Below are 20,395 nucleotides of genomic sequence, written 5' to 3'. Positions count from 1 at the left end.
CTTTCTGGAAAACCATTACCATTCAATGGCTAGAAAATTGCTCTCCTTCCTTTAAAAAAAAAAAAAAAGACAGGCTCAGCAGCAGCTACCACGGACAACAAAAACTTTCTCCTGCATAATCCTCGCCCACGGAATGACAAAGAAATGATATTGACTTACCCCTGAACGGATGAAGTGTTTGATAAGGGGGGGACTTTTCTGAAGATTTCTTTTCGGGAGCTGCACAGACAGCTGCAATTCATGGGCGACACTGATTGCCAGAAACGCTATGGATTGGCATGGGGTCTGCAGCTCACAGATCCTGATCAATACCCCTACACTCACACGCCAGATGGTTTGGGGAAGGACAAAAATAAAATAGTCCAAATCAACCCACCATTATGTCTTTTTGTATTGCTCTGATAAACCTAGTTGCAGCACAAATGTGTTCTGCCCAACACAAAACCTTCCTCAGCATTTTGAACATTTGGGTAGAAATAAACAGCCCCTCCCTCTTCTTGGGATTTGGGCTGTGGTTACTGTTTTAAGTAAAAACAAAGCTGTTGGGCCCCTTGTCCAGATTGGGTTTACTTGTAGTCTGTTTATTTTAATGTGGGGTTTTTTTGGTGAATAATTTATAGGGTCTCTTTTAATTGAATGTTCACCTTTCTCTCCCTCTCAGAGCCTAAAAAAAATTTTTTTTAATGTGAAAACACATATGAAAAGCTCTGACAGTAAAAATGTCCAGTCTATTCCCATAATTGTTAACTAAAGTTGTTTCTTTTATAACGCACTAGCTTACATTTGTTGTCAAAGCTGCATTTTATTTACAGACTTCTTCTTACTCATTTAAGTGTCTGATTTTGAAGAAAATTGGACCTAGGGATGTGATATGTTAAGAAATGGATATCCTAATCCTGATATAATGGCTGGTACAACCGTCCACGTTTTAATAGTCACGAACTAGCACTCCTGCTACCAGATTTCTGCACAGTCTATTTGTGAATCAAATGCTGAGGAGAGGAGGGAAGAGGAGCGTAACTTCAAATTAAAAAAAAAATTCTGAGTTACACAACTTCTGAAGGTTAGAGTACATGTGCTAAACAAGGGACAGTCAGAAAGCAACTCTTCCTTTTATTAGAGAAAGAAACATCAAAGATGTTTTGAAACACGCTTGAAAATCTTATTAAAACTGATATTCTTAAAATTATCTTCGGGTAGAAAATAAATTTTTTTCCTTTTTAGAAAGAATGGGAAAGGGCATGCAAGACTAATTTAGTAAAAATTAAGATGCTGACTAAACATGCACATTAATTTTCCTTTTAAATGGGTTTTAGGTTGAAATACAAAACCTCAAACCATCATTAAGAAAAACAACGTGAAAAATCTGCTTTAATCTAGCCCAATGAAATTATACACAAAGAAGCCAATACGATTTCATGATTTCCCTGAGATCGCCAATATTGATCGAGGGAAGGGGGAGGGATGGTGGGAGAGAGGGAGGAGGGAGAGAGGCAGGGAACAAGGCAGCGAGAATATGCAACTCACCTTTCAACTCTCCAGCACGTGACTGCTCCCAGGCACACCAAAATGCAATTCCCAGGAGCAGATTTATCTTGGTAGCCTGGTAAATGAGTTTATCATTTTGAAAAATTATTTTAATGGAAATCTACATATTCAGGTTTCTGTATGGAGGCAGTGCCTACTCGAGGTCCCAGCCCGGGGTCATTGGCCACTCCTTGAGCTTGGAGCCGGGGCAGGGAAGGCTATGTTCAGCTTTGGGTCCCATCAGACGGACTCTTGCCCCAGCCTTGCTCCTCTCTTGCCCTATTTCAGTCTCTGAGCACTCCTAGACCAACAAGAGGTTGCACTCTTGTGAACTTTTGTTCAACTCGGTAAGTTTTCAAACATTAACTGTTGCAAATAATCCCAAATGTCCAGCTGCCATTTGGGGAGTGAAAAGAGAGACAGTAAGAGAAGGCTGAGGGGGAGAGGAAAGACAGAGAAACAAAAAAAAAAAAAGCAGTTATTTTTACCTGTCTAAATTCGTGACATTCAAGATGTGAGCAGCTAGAAAAGTATGTCTAGCAAAGTAGAGGACCGTCCACTTTCTTACCCAGGCTTTGATATCACAGAGCAGAAGCTACTTGAAAGAATGATGGGCAAGGTATTGGACAGACCTCAATAAAGTTGATCTATGAATAACGTCACTGTACATTCATGTGACAGGATGGTGTGGGAGGGGGTGGATTTTTTTTTTTTTTTTTTTGCTCTGTAGCTAGAAGGGAAAGGAGGGCAGCCGCAAAAGGTCACCAAGACTAAGAACTATTTTCCAAATGAATCAAACCTTTCTCTAGTACCAGGAAGACACATACAGTATCTCAGGCTGTGTCCTTGTTTTCTTATCAAGTTTTCTCTAACAGCTGGAAGTGGTTGGAGGGGGCTGTCTTAAGGAGACCCCCTGCTCTTCTTTTGACAGCTGATCAAAAGAAAATAGGTCACGCTTCTCAAACTTATGTCCACCCTGTCCTTAATTACTGTCTCTTTAAACAAAGGCAACATCTGCGCAACCTCAGCTAGCTTGAATCTTCGGAGGCAAACAGAGCGCAACCTGCCTTAAAAGAATCTGTTACTTTTAAGGGTTTCAATGCCGGGTAGCTCCCTGTCTTCAGCCACCCCTCCACCCCCACCCAGGCATCAGAAATCTCCACCTTCTTTCTCCGCAGCTCCACTTCCAGTCCCCGACCCAGGATTACCAAACAACGGAAATTCTGGATAGACGAAGGTGCACTTTTGAAAGCTGCGGCTTTCGAGCGTTTTAAAACTCGCCAGGATTCTTGTCTTTTCAGAAACAAGTTTTGGATACACAGATATCGGGCGAGAGTCCGTGTCATCTACCCACAGCCGTAACCTGAGGTGTTCCTTTCTAGGGATTCGAGAGAAGCGTGTGTGTGTGTGTGTGTGTGTGTGTGTGTGTGTGTGTGTGTGTCCGCCCGCGCGCGCGCCCGCGCGCGCGCGTTAGGAAAAAAATCTGCGGGTGTCGTCCCGCAAGGTTTACGTACTCCCTGCTCCCAGGAGTTTGCTCACTATAGGCATCGGCAACAATCTTGCCGCACCGCCCCCCCCACTTCTTTCCAAGTCGCTAATGGGGGGAGCATTTGGTCACCTTGAAACCTCAGCTCCTAGAGTTCTAGTTTTGTTTTGCAATCTAACAGGGCCCTTCTGAAGCCTCATAACTGGGAGATTTATGGGCTCGCCGGGTAATTAAATGATGTTATTGTGTTAACTTTGCTTGGATTACGGTGGCCCGCGCCGCCTGTGGGCTTGCGAAGCTGACCGCAGCTCCTAGGCGGCGAGGGCGCTGGGGTTCCTTTAGCCCAGTAGATTATGCACGCCCCGGTCTCGGGAATCTACCCAGCATTAGAATACTTAAGCGCCTGCATTTTGAAAGCCTAAACTACTGCCCCCCAGCTAGAGACGCTTGAGGAAGTGGCTTGCTGGGAGACTTGGGTTTGTTTTTAAGCCAGTACGTTCTGGCTTTCTAGCCTCCAGAAAAGCTTTGGGGTGAGGCAAGGAGAACTAAAGCAATGCCCTTTTCTCCAGATCGCAGCTGCTCAAGAGGGACACAGCGAAGCATCTTTAGCATAATTTCTCTCCCTCGCTCGCACTCTCGCCTCTCTCTCCCCACTACCCCCTCTTCCCCTCCCTCCCTCTCCTTGACGTTCGATTCTAGTGGCAAAGGAGGAAAAAAAGGCACAGAGCCGTCAGCCAAACCTGAAAAGCACAGCCCCGCCCCCTCTTCAGCCATTGGCAGCCGCAGTCGGGAGGCCCGCCCCCCAGGGCAGCCGCGTACTTGGAGTGGCTGTTCGCCGCGCCCATCGGGCGCGGCCCCGCCCCGGGTCCGAGAGGCTAGGTTGGCTGCCCCGGCGAGCGGCAGAGCCCTTCTGGACAGCTCCCGCTCACCCAAACAGAAGACGTCGGCGCCGGAGCGGGCTCGGACATGGCGAGGCAGCGCGCCGGCCCGAGCGGTGGGGCCCGGTGATCCCTCCCTCCCTCCCCGCCCCCTCCCCCTTCCCGCACGCACGCCCCGTCCGCCCCCACCCCGCCCCCACCCCGGGCGCGCCCGCCTGCCCGCCCGCAGCCCGGGGCGCACACCCGCACGCACGCTCCCCCTCCACACACTCACGCACTCCCGCGCCCTCCCCCCGCTCCCGCGACCGAGCTCCGCCACGCGCGCCTTGCCAGCCCGCCGGCCGCCCCCGCCGCCCCCGCCGCCCCCGGGCCCCGATGGACTGAATGAAGGCTGCCTACACCGCCTATCGATGCCTCACCAAAGACCTAGAAGGCTGCGCCATGAACCCGGAGCTGACAATGGAAAGTCTGGGCACTTTGCACGGGCCGGCCGGCGGCGGCAGCGGCGGGGGCGGTGGCGGGGGCGGCGGGGGCGGCGGCGGGGGCCCGAGCCATGAGCAGGAGCTGCTGGCCAGCCCCAGCCCCCACCACGCGGGCCGCGGCGCTGCTGGCTCGCTGCGGGGCCCGCCGCCGCCGCCAACGGCGCACCAGGAGCTGGGCACGGCGGCAGCGGCAGCGGCGGCGGCATCGCGCTCGGCCATGGTCACTAGCATGGCCTCGATCCTGGACGGCGGCGACTACCGGCCCGAGCTCTCCATCCCGCTCCATCACGCCATGAGCATGTCTTGCGACTCGTCCCCGCCCGGCATGGGCATGAGCAACACCTACACCACGCTGACGCCGCTCCAGCCGCTGCCGCCCATCTCCACCGTGTCGGACAAGTTCCACCACCCGCACCCGCACCACCACCCGCACCACCACCACCACCACCACCACCAGCGCCTGTCGGGCAACGTCAGCGGCAGCTTCACCCTCATGCGCGACGAGCGCGGGCTCCCGGCCATGAACAACCTCTACAGCCCCTACAAGGAGATGCCCGGCATGAGCCAGAGCCTGTCCCCGCTGGCCGCCACGCCGCTGGGCAACGGGCTGGGCGGCCTCCACAACGCGCAGCAGAGCCTGCCCAACTACGGGCCGCCGGGCCACGACAAAATGCTCAGCCCCAACTTCGACGCGCACCACACTGCCATGCTGACCCGCGGTGAGCAGCACCTGTCCCGCGGCCTGGGCACCCCGCCTGCGGCCATGATGTCGCACCTCAACGGCCTGCACCACCCCGGCCATGCTCAGTCCCACGGGCCGGTGCTGGCGCCCAGCCGCGAGCGGCCACCCTCGTCCTCGTCTGGCTCGCAGGTTGCCACATCGGGTCAGCTGGAGGAGATCAACACCAAAGAGGTGGCCCAGCGCATCACCGCCGAGCTGAAGCGCTACAGCATCCCACAAGCGATCTTCGCGCAGAGGGTGCTGTGCCGGTCTCAGGGGACTCTCTCCGACCTGCTCCGGAACCCAAAACCGTGGAGTAAACTCAAATCTGGCAGGGAGACCTTTCGCAGGATGTGGAAGTGGCTGCAGGAGCCCGAGTTCCAGCGTATGTCCGCCTTACGCCTGGCAGGTAAGCACAGAGAGAGGGTCTCCTGGAGCCAGGCTGCTGTGGAGAGGGCTCCGGGGTTCTTGTGGCCCCAAGTCAGCGCGCCTAGTCTCGTTTCTTTCCTCCTCTTCACTACGCACTTCCTATTTTCTCTCGAATTTCTTTCTTCTACTGTCATTTCCTCTTTCTCCTCCCTTCTCCCATTTCTGTTCTTTTTCTTGTGCATTTTCTTAACTTCTCTCCCCCCCTCCTGTCTTCCAGCTTTCATTAACCGACCCCCCCACCACCACGTGTCATTCACCCTCCCCTGAATGTGCCAATTTTACCCTCCATTTCTGACCTTCTCTAGTTGTGGGACAAGGCACGGGGGGTGTGCAGTGTTCACTAGGAGCCTTCAAGACTCACAGAGACTGAGGATTGGCCTTTTTCAAAGCCCTGTGCACTTGAACTCTTGTTGAGACAATACATTTCAGTTTTCCAGGCTGCCCGGTCTCCCTATTTGGAGGCAGTTGAGGGGTTTTGCTCTTCAGAATGGAAAAAAAGTCTGCGTTCTCGTCCTACCCATCATAGCAGGAAAACTTCTTTAGTTATTAGCAGGAGTCACAATCTTGACCGCTGGGGAACGGGTGGCTAGGTTACAACAGCGCTTCCCAAGCGCAGCTCGGGCCTTGGGGTTGGCGTGGGGAGTTTGTGACCGAAAGAGCCGGCTTCGGCCAGTTCCCACGTCTCTGCCTACAGAAAGGGGAGGGTGGAAGGACGAAGGGTGGGACTAACACATTCGCCTCTACCAGGATTTGGGAGAAAAAACAAGAATGCAGAGCTCCCTGACGAACTCGCGGGCCAATGTTGCCGGGCTCCCAGCTTTTGCTGGGATTTGCCAAGGTTTGGCTTGGCTTGGAGAGAAGCTAGGCGCTTCCGAAGAGAGGTGCTGAAAAATTAAGATGCAGGTTAGTTAATGCATCTTGGCCACCGGCTACAGGCTCCGCCTTTGCATTAAGCGGACGCTGATTGTGCGCTGTAGCGCGGCTGCGGGGAGGGCTGGCGGCCCGCGGGAGGGGACGGGTCGACGCGCTGGTTACATTGTTCTGGTGCGGGCTTGGTTCTTTGTGCCTCCTCTAGCGGCCGAGCCGCGAGGTACAGCCCTCTATTGTTCTAGGAGCAAGGATACCTCCTGTGTGGGCGGCGGGAGCGAGAGAGAAGGACGCAGCAGTGGCTGCGACTGGCACAGAGTTGCGCGCTTTTGTGCGCACAGACCCAGCGCGGTGCGCGTGGCAATTGCGCTGCCCCCCTCCCCCCAGGACCTAGCCGCCGTCCCAGAGAGGCAGAGGTTCACCGCGCCCCACTGGGGAGGACACAGAGTACCCCACTGCAAGTCCGGATGGGCAGTTTCTCTTGCACTGGGCCCATCTCTCCAGATCAGTGGGCCACCAAAGGGGACAAATCGTAGTGGCAGCGATTTACGTGGGTGCGGGAGGTGGTTTGTGCGTTGTGTGCGGCCAGCACGGTTCGGAGCCAGCTACATACAACGCGCTTCCGGAGCCGCAAGCTCAGGCTTCCTCTCCCGCTCCCTGGGGCTTTCCCCGCACCACTGAGCCTGACTTATGGGGTGCACTCTACCGACGCCGGATGGGGCCGGGGGCGTGTTCACCCAGGCTTGGGAGGGGGCGTTTCCACTCTGACCGCCTCCGCCTTTGCCGGCTGTTGGAGGATTCTGATCTTCAAGCAGTAATCGTCCCACAGTACTGATCTGAAAAAGCAAAAAAACACAAACAAGAAGCAAACAAAAAAAACTAGCTATCCCCCCAAAAGCTTCCCTAAATCGGTGGACTCCTAATACTTTTGTGTGGGTTTACTGATCTTTCTCTTTTAGCTTACTCTTCATTCTCTCCTACAATTTTCTCCTATTTGCTCTTGGTTCCTGGGAAAGATTGAGCAGTGAATAGAGAGCAGCGGTGAGAAATATACTGGAGGCTTACTGACACTTCTGAACAGTGTGGTGCCCCTTTGTCTTAGGCCCGAAAACACCCCACTAGCCCCTCTCAGGTAATGTCTAGCATAGGCTGGCTTCCTGGGCACAGGCGACCAGAAGGAACGTGGCAGCTGGAGTGGAGGATACAGTTAAAGGCAGGATGACATCTATTCTATTCCAGACCATCTCAGAGCGCTGCCGCCCCCTCACGCCTGTCCAGCAAAGGACAGAGCTTTAGAAAGAGAAAGAAAGAAAGAAAGAAAGAAAGAAAGAAAGAAAGAAAAGGAGAAAGAAAGAAACCATGTGCCTTATGCCCACGTATGTCTGAAAGTGATGGGGCAAGTCATGCTTTATCTGTTAGCCCTCCTCAGCTTTTCCAATGGCACAAGCATTGCTGGGGTGAGAGAGAGTGTGGCATGCCTGGGGGTCTCCAGTCCCACCACCCACCCTAGGAAAATCACGGTGCGGGCATACTCCTCGGAGGCTGGACTCCGGAAGCGTGGAGGCTTTCCTGAGAAGGAGCCCTGAAGCCACCTGCACAGGAGACTGAAAGCCTCCTTCGGCGAGTGGGAAATCCTGCTGAGGACCCCGCTTTGCTCAAGCATTCAAATGTGTGTCTGTTTTATTACCCCGAGTTGAAAAGGGACAAGAGCTTTAGCCTTTTTATCTGGCCATTTGATCAGCAACTACAAGTGTGTTGAGTGGTTATTATTACATAGGAGGCTTTTCAGTTTGGGGTCAGTAGATCAGTCTCTTCAGACACCGACGCAGAAGCTAGGACTGGTAAGTAGGTATTATGTGCTCAGGAGCGCTAGGGGACAGGAGCAAATGGAGAAGAAAAGCAGAGGCCTTCTCGCCAGGAATATCGATCGGAATCCCCGCAGGGACGCCGCTGAGGGCCCACACGGTTCGGCTCTGGGGTTAAACAAGCCCAGTGGCTCCACAGGGCTGCTGAGGCTCACTGCCAGGCCAGAGCCTGGGAGAGCTGGCTCCTGCCTCCCCACCCCCACCCCAGCTCCCCAGAACTAGGCCCCATTTGTCTCCCATAATCTCCTTTTAGTTTCCCTTTCATTTTCTCATTTTTGACCCCTTTGGGTCTTGCCAGAGGCCCAAGCATACAGGGATTTGAGGGACCTCAAAATTAAGGTGTCTGATTCGGACCAGCTCCTGCAGATCTCACCTTTAGGTGAAGCAAACCCGGCACAACGGAAGCAGGTCCTCCCTCCACACGTACCTGCCTCCCACAGGTCTATCTCCTCCTTGCCAACTTACTTGGGTGTATCCACACCCGCGGGTGGCATTTCAAAGGTAAGGGAGAAGACATCAGGGAAACTCAAATTGCCCCAGCACTACGTTTCAGAGAAACAGACTCCAAGTAAACGGTTTCGTTGGGAAAGGGTGGCCAAGGCAGCATGTGGTTGTAATCGCACCCACTTGGGCCTCGTTGGCAGTGGTTCCAGAGGCAGGCTCCTGAAAAGCAGTTTGTGTTACTCCAGCAAGATGCAGCAAGGACAAAATCCCGCGGATTTGAACCCAAAGATTCCCTGGCTTTGAGCCCAAGAAGCCTCTGAACCAAACACAAACATGAAAAAGGAGGTACTGAAAAAACCCAGGCAAAAACTGGACGGGCGCCTCTCAGAGGAAAATCGAGGCTTTCCCGGCAGGCGAGTGGTCTCCTCCAACGCCCTGAAGACAGAGCAGAGCCTCTGAGCACTAAGGTTTGCACCTTGCAAGGCGGCCTGCTAGGAACCTGCCACAGTTCCCGGTGGCGGACAGACATAAGGCCTTCTTCAGACAGCAACTCCCAGCGGCCACTCTAGAAGCAACTCTGTTCTAACGGCCGATGCCTTTCACCAACATGCTATCGCGTCGTCTGGGCCACCCGACGCCCGCAGAGGCAGAGCATGGCCGGGACAGTCCCCAGCGGCTTTTGCCGGGAGCACCACGGGCATGCGTGTCTCCTTCGGCGCGGGGAAGTCTTGGGCTATGCTGGCCGACCGGCATCTTCTAAGCGGAGAGGCGGGGACCTCATTTTAAGAGCCTCACACCCCAGTTCCCTCCGGCTAGTGCGACTCCCGGCCCAGCTCAGCCCATTTCTCCCCGCAGTTTAGCTCGGATCCGAGTTCGAGAGACCGAGCGCAATCTCCGTCCGTCCGTACGGAACACAAGATGTTTTCGCCTGCTGGCTCGTCGGATTAATAATTGAAAAGCAACTGTTCTTGTGTGGTCAAGTCCCGGGTGCCTGGAGAACACCTTTCTAACACGCGTTAGGGGCAGCGGGAGCGGGAGGAAAAGGCAGGACTCGAGGGAGGGTAGTGAAGCCGAGCGAGAGAAGTAGCCCAGGCCGCCAGGCGCCCTCGACGCGAGCGGCTGTGCATTTATTTTTATTCCAGGCTTTCCACCGTGTGGTTATGTCACTTTCTCAAACAAATGTGTATATGGAGGGGGATCGATGCTGATAATGTTTAGAAGATTAAAAGAGCATTAATGCTGGCAACAATAACGTAAACGTGTGGACCCAGATCTCATTGATCTGGAACCTGATCCGGCGCGTTTCCAGTAAGCCCGACGGCGCGCTCTTCCCAGCAGAGCGCTCGCCAGCGCCCCCGCTCCCCAGCGCCCCGTCTCCCCGGCGCTCCCGCCGCGCCGCTTTCCGGGCTCCCGGCGGACCCACGGGTCGGGCTGCGGCTTCTCCACCGCGCGGCCCCAGCTAGCCCTTTCCCAAGGCTTTCTCCAGTCGCAGAGCTGCTAGCCATCCCCGTGGTCCCCGCGCGCGCGCACACCGCGTTCTGAGCTCTCTACGGCGGGCTCTGTAGGTGGCTGAGTCCGCGAAGGAACTGCACCAGACGCGCCGCCGAAGTCCTCCCCGCTCGCTCGTTCTCGGGGGACCGTAGCGGCCCCCGGCGGATCGAACACTGTCCGGCGCAACTTCTTTCTTTCCATCTAAACCCACCCAGGAAATTCGACCTCCCTCTCGATATGCGGAAACGACCAAGCCCAACTTGGAAACGTCTCTAAAGCTGCCTGTTAAATGCGCAGCTTCCCGATCCTCGGATCCCTTCGCACCCTTCCTTGTTTTCATTAGAAGGGAACATTCGCACTGAAGTGTTCCTATTCGCAGACGTTCTACACTGATGCATTAGTTGGGCATTCAAATGCGGCCCCGGTGACAAAGGCTTGGGCTTCATCCCTCAGAACGGTCTGCCCTGGGCTAATTAGGTCAACCAGGGAAGAACCTTAGCTCCTATACCGGCTGGGGCAGGAAGGTAAGAAAATCAGACTGGGGAGCCCCACCCCACCCCTTCCCACCAGCTGGAGAGAACTTGTGCTCTGAGACTCGGGTCAGAGGTTTTCCCTGAGGCACCTGCAGTGACTGAAAAAGAAAGAACTTTTGAGTTCTTCCTTCCTTCCCCCCTGGGAGATGTCCACGCTGTGCCCCACTGCTCCCCTTGCCAAATGGTGGCTTATTTCAGAAGGAACACTAAGGTGAATTTTACTGAAATTCAGGGTGAAAGAGCTTGGATGGTAATGGAGGGGTGCAATAGGAATTAAATTGTTCTGGCTTTTTGAAATTCTCAATCCTCCAACCGGTGAAAGCTAAGTTTTTCTTTCAAGAGGAGGTGTCAATCTGGAAGGAAAGGAGTGTTTTCCTTCCTTTGCCAAGAACGAAATGGGGGAAAGGAAGAAGGAGAGAGAAGAAGAAAAATCTTTCATTGTTCTGCTTTGAGGTGTGCCAGAGGGTGAACTGGTATTTCTTTCTGTCATTCCCAGAGACGGGGTTCACCTTCTCACCGGTGGACTTCCTTAAAGAAGGGAGCTTTGGTATAGCACCTGATTCCTAGTCAGGATATATCTTACCAGCACCCCCCCCCAAACACATTAACGTGGGTCACATGGTCATATACAGAAAACAAGAATACCTGAGTGGCATCCTTCAGGTCGGGAAGACAACTGCCCCCCTCCCCAGAGGCCCCATGTGAAGAGCTCCTAGGTTCTGGGAGGGGTGAGCAGGCTTAGACTCTCCTCCATACCCATCTTAGAATCCCAAGAATAGGGCAGGGATTCTGGTGAATGGTGAGGGTAGGGCAGAGGGGAAACTGATTGCCTCAGATTTTGTCTCCAAGAGGAAAAATGCTTTACCTCCTTCTAGAGCTACATCTGCCCAGCGGTAACAGGGGTCTGAACCCTGAGGGAAGGAGAGCCTGTTTTGCTTTCATCTTCAATCTGAGACTTTATTGTCGGGTCATTTCTTGGTTTTCTGGCCTTTAGAATCTGTTTCTAAAGGAATATCAGAGGAAAGAGGTTGAAGGAAGAAAGTACTGGACCCCACCACACTACAGCTGGTGGCTGGTGTTGGCAGAAACTGTCTTCAGGGAGAGTGGTATCATGAAGGGGAATCCCTGGAGGAATGAAAGCCTCAAAGGAAAAGCAGAGAGATTTAATTTCTGGGTTCTTGCCAAAGGAAGGGAAGTGAGAAGGGAATAAATAGAAATAATTGCCTGGATAAAGGACCCTGAGGAAAAGGGTGCGTATTGAGACACCCTGGGCCTTAAACTTTATCTGTGGACTCTCTGGATTATCCTCACCCCTGACCATCTCAGAGATGCTCTACCCCCCCCCCCCCACCTGGGGAAAGTCATTTCCTCCAGGGGATACGTTTCTTGGTGGACAAAGAGAACATTATGAAGAAGCCTACTGGGGTCATTTATGCTATCAGGTGCAGAGCCTGCTCAAGAGAGGCCAGAAGCCCATCAGCACCCTCATCACCCAGTCTGTTTCCCTACCCCACTGCCGTGCTTTTGGGAAAGGCTTTTTGCTTTCCAAGTCTCACTCAAGGCAACAACTGAAAAGTGTGCATAGGTTTCTGTATCAGCCCATCTGGTGCCAGACAAGGTGCAGGATGGGCAAGGCACAGAGGCAGGCTGTCGACATGCATATAGAGATGGTCTTACTTGGGAAGCAGGATTCCTAGAACTTGTGTACATTCTTTATGAAAAACTGTCCCCACGCAAATTGCCCTGGAGGGAAGGGAGGCACTGCATTCCACCCTGATGCCTCTGTTGCCATTTGAAGATCCATTACTCTTCTGCAGAAAGCAGACTTTGTTTGGGTTGGAAGCACACCTCCAACGTAATTTAATCAGCATTGGACTTTGGCTCGTGTAATCAAATATACATATACTTTCTCCTGCAGGAAGAAAAATAATTTCTCTGTAACTGGTATTGACTTGAAGTCATGTAATCTCTGGAAAGCATCACACTTTTAAAGGGAAAGGTAAAATTAAGGGGGAAAGAACCCACAGTTGTAGTGGTTTGCCTTGCCATTGCTAAGAGAGCCAGTTACCACCTAAGAAAGGGCTGCTCCAATTTTAGATATTTCATGCCAGCTGCCTCTGTGTAGTCAGCCTCCCACATTTATATAGCAGGAACCAGGGTTGACTGGCTCACCAGATCCTGGGAATCTTTGGGCTGAGACATCCTTGGAGGACCCTATTCGATGTTCCACAGGCAGCAGCAGCAGCAGCAGCAGCAGGATCTCAGTGGGCAGCCAGCCCCCTTCTTTAACTGCGATTGGTAGCTATTGCCAGCCCACTCCCTACTCCACCCACAGGGCCTTGAGCATGAAGCCCTACCCTAGAGCATCCTCCTGGAGCGATCCTGGACTCCCCACCCTCCGGGCGAGGCTTTGGGCTTTACCCAAGTTGAGTCTGTTAGGGAATCTGTTGTAAACACAGATCCATTGATTTGCATTTGTCAGAGAGTAAAGTTAAACCAGTGAAAAGAGAAGCCCTTACCCTTTTATGCAGGGCCAGGGAAACCTTTCATATTGATCCTATTGATCCAACCTTTCCCTTTAAGGAAACCACATAGTTAAAGACCCTCGTTCAATAGATTTACCCTTCGCGCTTGTGATATTCCTTTAAGTGTTCTCATCTAGGATAGCTGGGCATTAAGCCCACACTCCAAACCAAACAAAAATGAAAAGGAGGGTAGGAGGGGAGGGGTCAGGAGGCAGAATTGTGGGAAGTGAAATTGAACCAAACTGAAATGTGTAATGACTCGGTTGGAGATGTTTTTCTCATTCTTCTAAGATGACACGCAGGGTTAAGAACAAAATAGATGCACTTAGCATCTCTCTCTCTCTCTCTCTTCCACAAAGGAAAATCTGTTTATATGCTAGAGTAGCAGTGTTTCAAGAACATCATTTTCTACTGTAAAATTATTTCAATCAAGCCACTAGCTGGGTTCATTCAAGCTCATACTTAAAAGCAGTTAATACTTCCATAAAAATTATTTTGCTTCATTTGTAGCAAATCAGGAATACAATAGAACTGTCCCCAGAAATGCAATATTTTGGACTATGTATTTGAGCGTGGACACTGAAGTCACTTCAGAAGAAAGAGCGCTTGGAGTTTTGTGTTCTGATAGAAGTGGGTAGAAAACAGACTGATAATAAGGTAAAACTTTTTTTCTTTTTTCTTTCTTTTTTTTCCTTTTTCTTTTTTTTTTTTTTTTTTTTACAGAGCAGTATAGATGGAATAGGAGTTGCTAACTATTGATCAGTATCCCTCATGTTTGCAGATATGAAAATGAAAGTCCCTTTTGTTTCCAGAACTGTTGGTACAATCCATTTCATTTCTTCCTTGACCCTTTTTTGTTCTGTAAATAATCCATGTCTGATTTTATTTTCAACATGGTACATGCATTATTCCTAATTGGCTAGCTTTTGGGTTGTGTTCAGACATTCATGTTTGTTTTCTGTGATTGAAAAATATTAATGATTCCTTAGGTGAGCTAATGTATTTATCTGCTGACTGAGTTCAAAGGGCAGAGTTCAGCTATGGTTCAGGTTAATTGAACAGGAAGCAGTGAGCTCTCCGGGCTGTGTTGAGCAAGGGACCAGTCCCTTAAAATATCACACTCAGCAAACACACAATTTCACTGTCCTCATCGTGGAGTCTGATGTAAGAGGCTCAGATCAACTCGGATTGCCTGTTTAAAAACCCAAAGCAAAGCACAGCAACTGCAACAAGCCCTCAGAGTCCCCCTCGGGGAAGAAGAGTTTTCTCATTGGCTAATTGCTTTATTGGTAGCACTGACCTGCAGAGCAGCTGCAGGGGCCTGGATGAAGGCTTAGGCCTCATAATAATGTGCTCCATTAGAACAGGGCAAGGCATTTTTTGTTTACTCAATTGGAGCTCCCTGCAAAGTGCCATTAACCCCAGCCCAATCGTGTGTGTGCTGCAAAAGCCAAAGGTCACACCAGTCAGGCTGTAGGCAGAGCCTGCTCTGCCCTGGTGGGAGGGAGGGGGCATCCTGCTGGCATTGCCTTCCCCAAGCTTGGCCCAGCCCTATAGGCCCCTCCAGGGCTTTGACCACAGCAAGCAGTTGCACAATCTGTTTACATTTCCCAATTGCTGAATCATGTTATTGATGATTAAACAGTTCTGATCTAAGCACCATCAATCACACCAGAAAAAAAAAAAAATCCTCCCACTGACCCTCTCTTTTCTATTTATGTTTTGTTCATTGTGCATTACAGTAAATAGAATTGTGCAAACAGTGCTTATTAGCAGGAATATAGTCTGGATAAGTGCTTGGATCAAGAGGAAGACAGACCTGCAAACATGGCTGGGGGTGGGGTGGAGGAGTTCTTAGCAGAAAGAAGGTTTGAGATGGAGCCCCAGCATAGTCAGGGCTTCTACAGAGAGCACCTTGAGCTAGAGTGCCACCTGCCGGGCGTCTTCTAACTGCAGTAAGTCTTGCACCTCCCACAAGGCTCAAGCCCCTTCCTTTACTTTGTTCCTAGTATCTGTGTCCCCATTCCTCACCCTCCAGACCACTACCCACATTTTCCTAGGAATTTCTTGCAGGACTTTTTCCTTTTTCCCTGGTACTCTAGCCTCTGCCTCTCCTAATTCATTGGTTCTGCTGTGATGGGTAAGGTGATTTGCCCACTCTGCACACTGAAGTAATAGTCTCCTCTTTCTTGGGAGAGAAGGGGCGGAGAAAGCAAAAAATATCTGTGGGAGAGAAGAGGAATGGTTATGTGTGTAGGAGAAATGCCTCAGTTGATGGTGCCAGTGAGAACTCTACCAACTGTAAGGTGCTCTGGAAAGGTAATATATTGTACAAAGGAGGGGAGTGGGAGAAAATTAGTACTGGCAGGGAGGACATCAGGAAAGAGATATGCCAAATCAGCGAGCCAGAGGTGGGCCCTGTGAAATCCCCTGGGAAGAAAGAAAAGTGAAGCAGCCGTTTTGCAATTGCAAAGAAGTGAGCCAGTGAGCTAGATTTGGAGCCAAACTGTGGAGCTGACCGTATCTCTGTGGGCAGCAGCTTTTTCCAGACTCGCCTCACATCGATCTCGGCCCAGAGCCCCTGGCTGCCTAGCGCCTGTGGGTGGGTTGCCGCCTCCGCGCCCGACGCGGGATTCAGCACCACGAACAGCGCCACGGAGCGCCCCAGAGACTGCCCGCCTGGGCTGCGGTCTGAGCGAGTTTCCATCTCAACCCAGAGAAGAAAAATGGGTTCCTCTACTCGGGTTAAATTCAGGCAGGACCCTGAACAGTAGCTACAGCTCTGTAGATCTCGGCGCCCCAGACAGAACAGGGCTTCAGATTTTCCTCTCGAGCCCCATGGCTTCCGTTCTCTGTGTGAGGTCACCGATAATAGAGAGAGAGGAAGCGATGCCAAGTCAGAGGACAAAAGATGCTAAACGACCCTTTCCTTCGGAAGAGGAAGAACATTACCTCTGTTGGGAGGGCTGAAGGATTGAACTGTTTTTCCCCATGTTACTAGCTTGTGCAGACACTGATTACAGCTCTCAACAAGATATTTTAGATTTGGGTTTTCTTTCCAGGTTTACAGTCTAGTTGCCCCACACAGGTGTACACAAATGGATGCTTTTTCCCCCTACCATCATGCTGATTTTTGAAAACATGGTTTTCATTATATTGAACAATATTCTCACGTTGTATCAGCACTAATGTTGCAGGGAGAGCCAACTAAGGGACATCACTACCTCCAATAAGTCTTGAAACTGGGTTCGAGTTCTTGAGAGCCATCTTTGATGGGCTCCCTTTAAGAACCTCTGCACCACTCTGTGGGCCAAGGGTTGAGTCACTTCCTCTAGGTCACACAGTGGAGACAGGTGGGCCTAGCCAGGGTGAGAACTGACATTAGGCACAGACCCCTGACTCTGGCCATTTTTTAATCAGTTGGTCTGCTTTCTTTGTATTTTTATTCCAGAGAAAAGAGACAGATAGATGGGTCCTTATGGTCTATAATAGGGCACAACTCACCTCTCTTTAGATTTCTAGTAAAAATATGGCCCTTGACTTCTCAAAGCTAATTAAAATGAAACTTTTGCTTTATTTCAAGGAATTTTAGTTGAAGCCTAATTTATTGCTAAAGTGGTTTCAGGGAGGTCAAGCACAGGAACAGACAAGTGTATCCACTTTAAAAGAAAGTCAAGGATGTGATATATGAGACTGTCTTCCTTATGACAATTCATCTTCAAATTCCAAGTGGCTCTTGCATGAAAATACAGTCCAAAAAAACAGAACAAATGTGGTAGAGCATTCACTGCCAGTATTAAAATAGAAAATAATTTTCTTTGTTCAAATTTTGCCATCAAAATGAACAGGAACATGTTTAAATCATATCTAAGAACTGGTTTTAAATCTATTTGATAAACATTGATTAAAGCAGTTTCTTCAAGCCGCATGATCCTTGAATTTGCAGACATGCATTTCTTAGTAGTTGTTGGGTTACACCACCAAAACCTTTTCCAGTAAAACATGGATTTGACAGTAAGCAAAACCTTTTTTTTTCAGTCTATTTTATATGCATCACTGCATTTTATTAAAATAAGACAGTAAATTCTGTGAGGGCTTATGCCAAATGCATTTCTTTTACAGTGAACTCAGTAAGTGAACTTTTCCAAAGATGTTTCCACAAGACTGCAATGAAAATAGGACCTCTCCTAGTCTCTTTTGATTCCAAATGCTAAAAAATGGGTGGGGTAAAGAACTTTTTTGCTTTTCTGAAACAATGTAACAGATTCCCAAATCTATGATATTTTTCTTGGATGTAGTGGTCTCCTTAATGTATACCAGAGTCCACTTCAGTTCATGGTCAAGGCACAAGAGTGGATTCTTCGTTCATCTCAATGTGTAACCTCTCTTCATTTCTCTTTCATTCTTCTGCAAAGGAAGAGACAGTTCCCGAGGCCAATTCCTCAACCTGATTCTGGGCCCTTGTCCCTCCTGTCCTCTCAAGATCCCAGACTCACCTGTGTTTAGACCCTCTTCCTCTCCATTACCATTTTCCGATCAGCATATTTGCGCTCCTGTTCCTCTTTTTAGAAAGCGCACCCCCACCTTCCAACACACACACACACACACACACACACACACACACACCTGTCCTAGCTTCTCTTCCCTCTCGTCACTCCTGGAGTTGCATGAACTCTGTGTCTGTTTCTCACCTCCTCCTCCCAGCCCAGCTTTGTGCAGGCTGGTTCTAGCCACTCCTGTTTACTAAACCAGCTCTTAAGCAGTGTCACTGTTGAGGTTCTTGTAGCCAAACCCAATGGGCGCCTCTCAGTTCTTATTTTAACTGGGCCTCTCCTCAGCATTTGGCACACTGCTGACCACCCACATCTTGAAACCCTTTCTTCTCTTGACTTCTGAAATAATACTGTATACTCTCTCATTTTGCTTATTAGCATTCTGGCCACTCTTTGTGGTCTCCTTTCTGGGCTCTCCTTGATTTGTCCATCTAGCTCAGAATCCTGGCCTAGGCCATTTTTACCCTCAACATACTCACTCTGGAAGATCTCACCCATCCAGTTACCATCTCTTTATGCGGAAGACTTCTTGGTGTCTCTCCAACCCTATGTGTCTCTTAGCTCCAGGTCCTTATTTCCTTCTACATCTGAATATCTTTGCCTGAACATCCTCAAATGTAGTTTACCTCTTCTTTTATCCCCTTTCAGTAATATTACTTTGTACACAGAATCTCATGCCAGAAACTGGGAAATCAACTCAGACTCTTTCCTTTTCCTCTTTCCCTTTGAGTCGACCATACTAGCCCCATGGATTTTACTTCCTAAATGTCTATCTGTCTCTCTCCATTACCTGTGCTGCTGCCCTAATTGGAGCCATCCCAACTTCAGCAGTCTCCTGACTGGTCTCCCTGTCTCCAGTCCTGACTTCTCCCACCCATTTTCCAACTTAAGCCAGAGTGGTTTTTCTGGAACCCAAATATGACCACATGACACCATTATTTAAAATTCTTTGTTAGCTCCCTGTGACCATAGGATGAAGGTCCAGACCCTGAGCAAGATGTACCGGCGCCTATGTGGATTGACCCCTCCTCACATATAGTCTCATCTCACGTCGTCTCCATTTCACTCTGCTCTGGCCATACTGTACTATTACCAGCAACTCAAACACATCAGGCCATTCCTTTGGCAAAAAACACTTCTTACTCAACTAACTTGAACTTAATTTCAGATCTTGGTTTAGATGTCCTTGCCTCTAGGAAGTCTTCTCTAGTCTCCTCAATTGGGATGCCCTTGGACAACCCCTCCCATTGCACATAGAACATAAACAGGTATCGCCTGCTGATTTGTGTCTTCCCGCCAAAGATTGTAAGTTCTAGTAGAGCGAAGGTTGGATGTATTATATAATAGACAGCCAATAAGTATCTGTGAATAAACTAATAAATACCTTTCTTTTATATGACACTGTTTCTTCTCACTTACTCACCCAAGTTACTAGGTGGCATTTTGAAACAGAATCATCATGGGAGCGCCTGGGTGGCTCAGTTGGTTACGTGTCTGACTTCGGCTCAGGTCATGATCTCGTGGTCTGTAAGTTTGAGCCCTGCATCCAGCTCTGTGCTGACAGCTCAGAGCCTGGAGCCTGCTTCAGATTCTGTGTCTCCCTTTCTCTCTGCCTCTCCCTCACTTGTGTGCGCACACACGTGCTCTCTCTCTCTCTCTTGCTCTCTCTCAAAAATAAATAAACATTAAAAAAGAAAAAAAGAATCATCCGTGTTGGTGCATCATTTTGGAGCAGTATTTCATATTTCACAGTATCAAGTTCTCATCAGTGTCATTTTTCTCCTAAGCTAAAACAGTACAGGTATATATGAGTTGTAACAGGAATCTTGAAGTGGGGTTGAGTCTTATCCAAAGCTTCAGATTATTACCAATGAGGTGAGGAATGTAAAATGACAGTCACCAGACAACTAGAATAGGGACCTTTTTTACCAGTTGACTCTGGTACTCCAAGGTAACCTGCTTCAGTCAGGTCATTTTTCTTGCTATTCTGCTCATATGTTGTCCTCTTTGCCATGACTATGTCTTTGCACACTCTTTTCCCCACTACTTGGAATGCTTCATTTTATGCTTCTTTCGGTCCCTTCCCGGCCACTTCTGATCTTCCTTCTCTAGAAGTTCCCAGCCTACTCCAGTCTCTTCATTTCTCTTTCTTTTCTAAATTCTGGCTGCAGTCATCCATTCCAAACTGCATAGCAGCTTCTTAGCTATGGTCTTACCCCACTCTCTAGACCTCTTCTATGTCTCCCTCCAACTCTGGAGAGGAGATATTACATCCTGTGCCTCCCACAGCTACTGGTCCACAGCTGACCCCATAGTAGGCATTTTTTTTCCCAAGTGAATCATTTGATGGAATCCTGCCTATCTTTATGGAATCCCCTAATTTCGGTCACTCTTGCAGGGAATGGGTTGTGTAGATTGACTTATATTTGGCATTCTTTTCTAGCCTCCACTCTTCAAAAATGAATATTCTTTTCTATAAAGGTTTTGATTGTTGACAGAAATTCTTGCTTACATAACCAAAAATAGATTCCTATGTCAACCCAAAATGAGAGATAAGCTAAATACGGAGGAAACAGTGCTCATGATGGGTCAGT

At 49.8% G+C, this 20,395-nt stretch overlaps 1 protein-coding gene across 1 annotated transcript in view; it reads left to right on the top strand.

Moving 5' to 3' along the window:
• The first annotated feature begins 4,275 nt into the window (after positions 1-4,275).
• The window catches only part of ONECUT2 (one cut homeobox 2), a 44,541-nt gene continuing 28,421 nt past the window's right edge, over positions 4,276-20,395 (top strand). Inside the window, exon 1 of the mRNA XM_047086156.1 lies at positions 4,276-5,503. Coding sequence (XP_046942112.1) covers positions 4,276-5,503 — 1,228 coding nt within the window. The remainder of the gene's footprint in view (positions 5,504-20,395) is intronic.

Source organism: Lynx rufus, unplaced genomic scaffold (genome assembly GCF_022079265.1).
Source record: "Lynx rufus isolate CCGP_SWC_20201006 ecotype Redwood Valley unplaced genomic scaffold, mLynRuf1.p SCAF_20, whole genome shotgun sequence".
NCBI lineage: Eukaryota > Metazoa > Chordata > Mammalia > Carnivora > Felidae > Lynx > Lynx rufus.
Note: the sequence above shows the minus strand (reverse complement) of the source record. Positions and strands in the feature narration are given on the sequence as shown.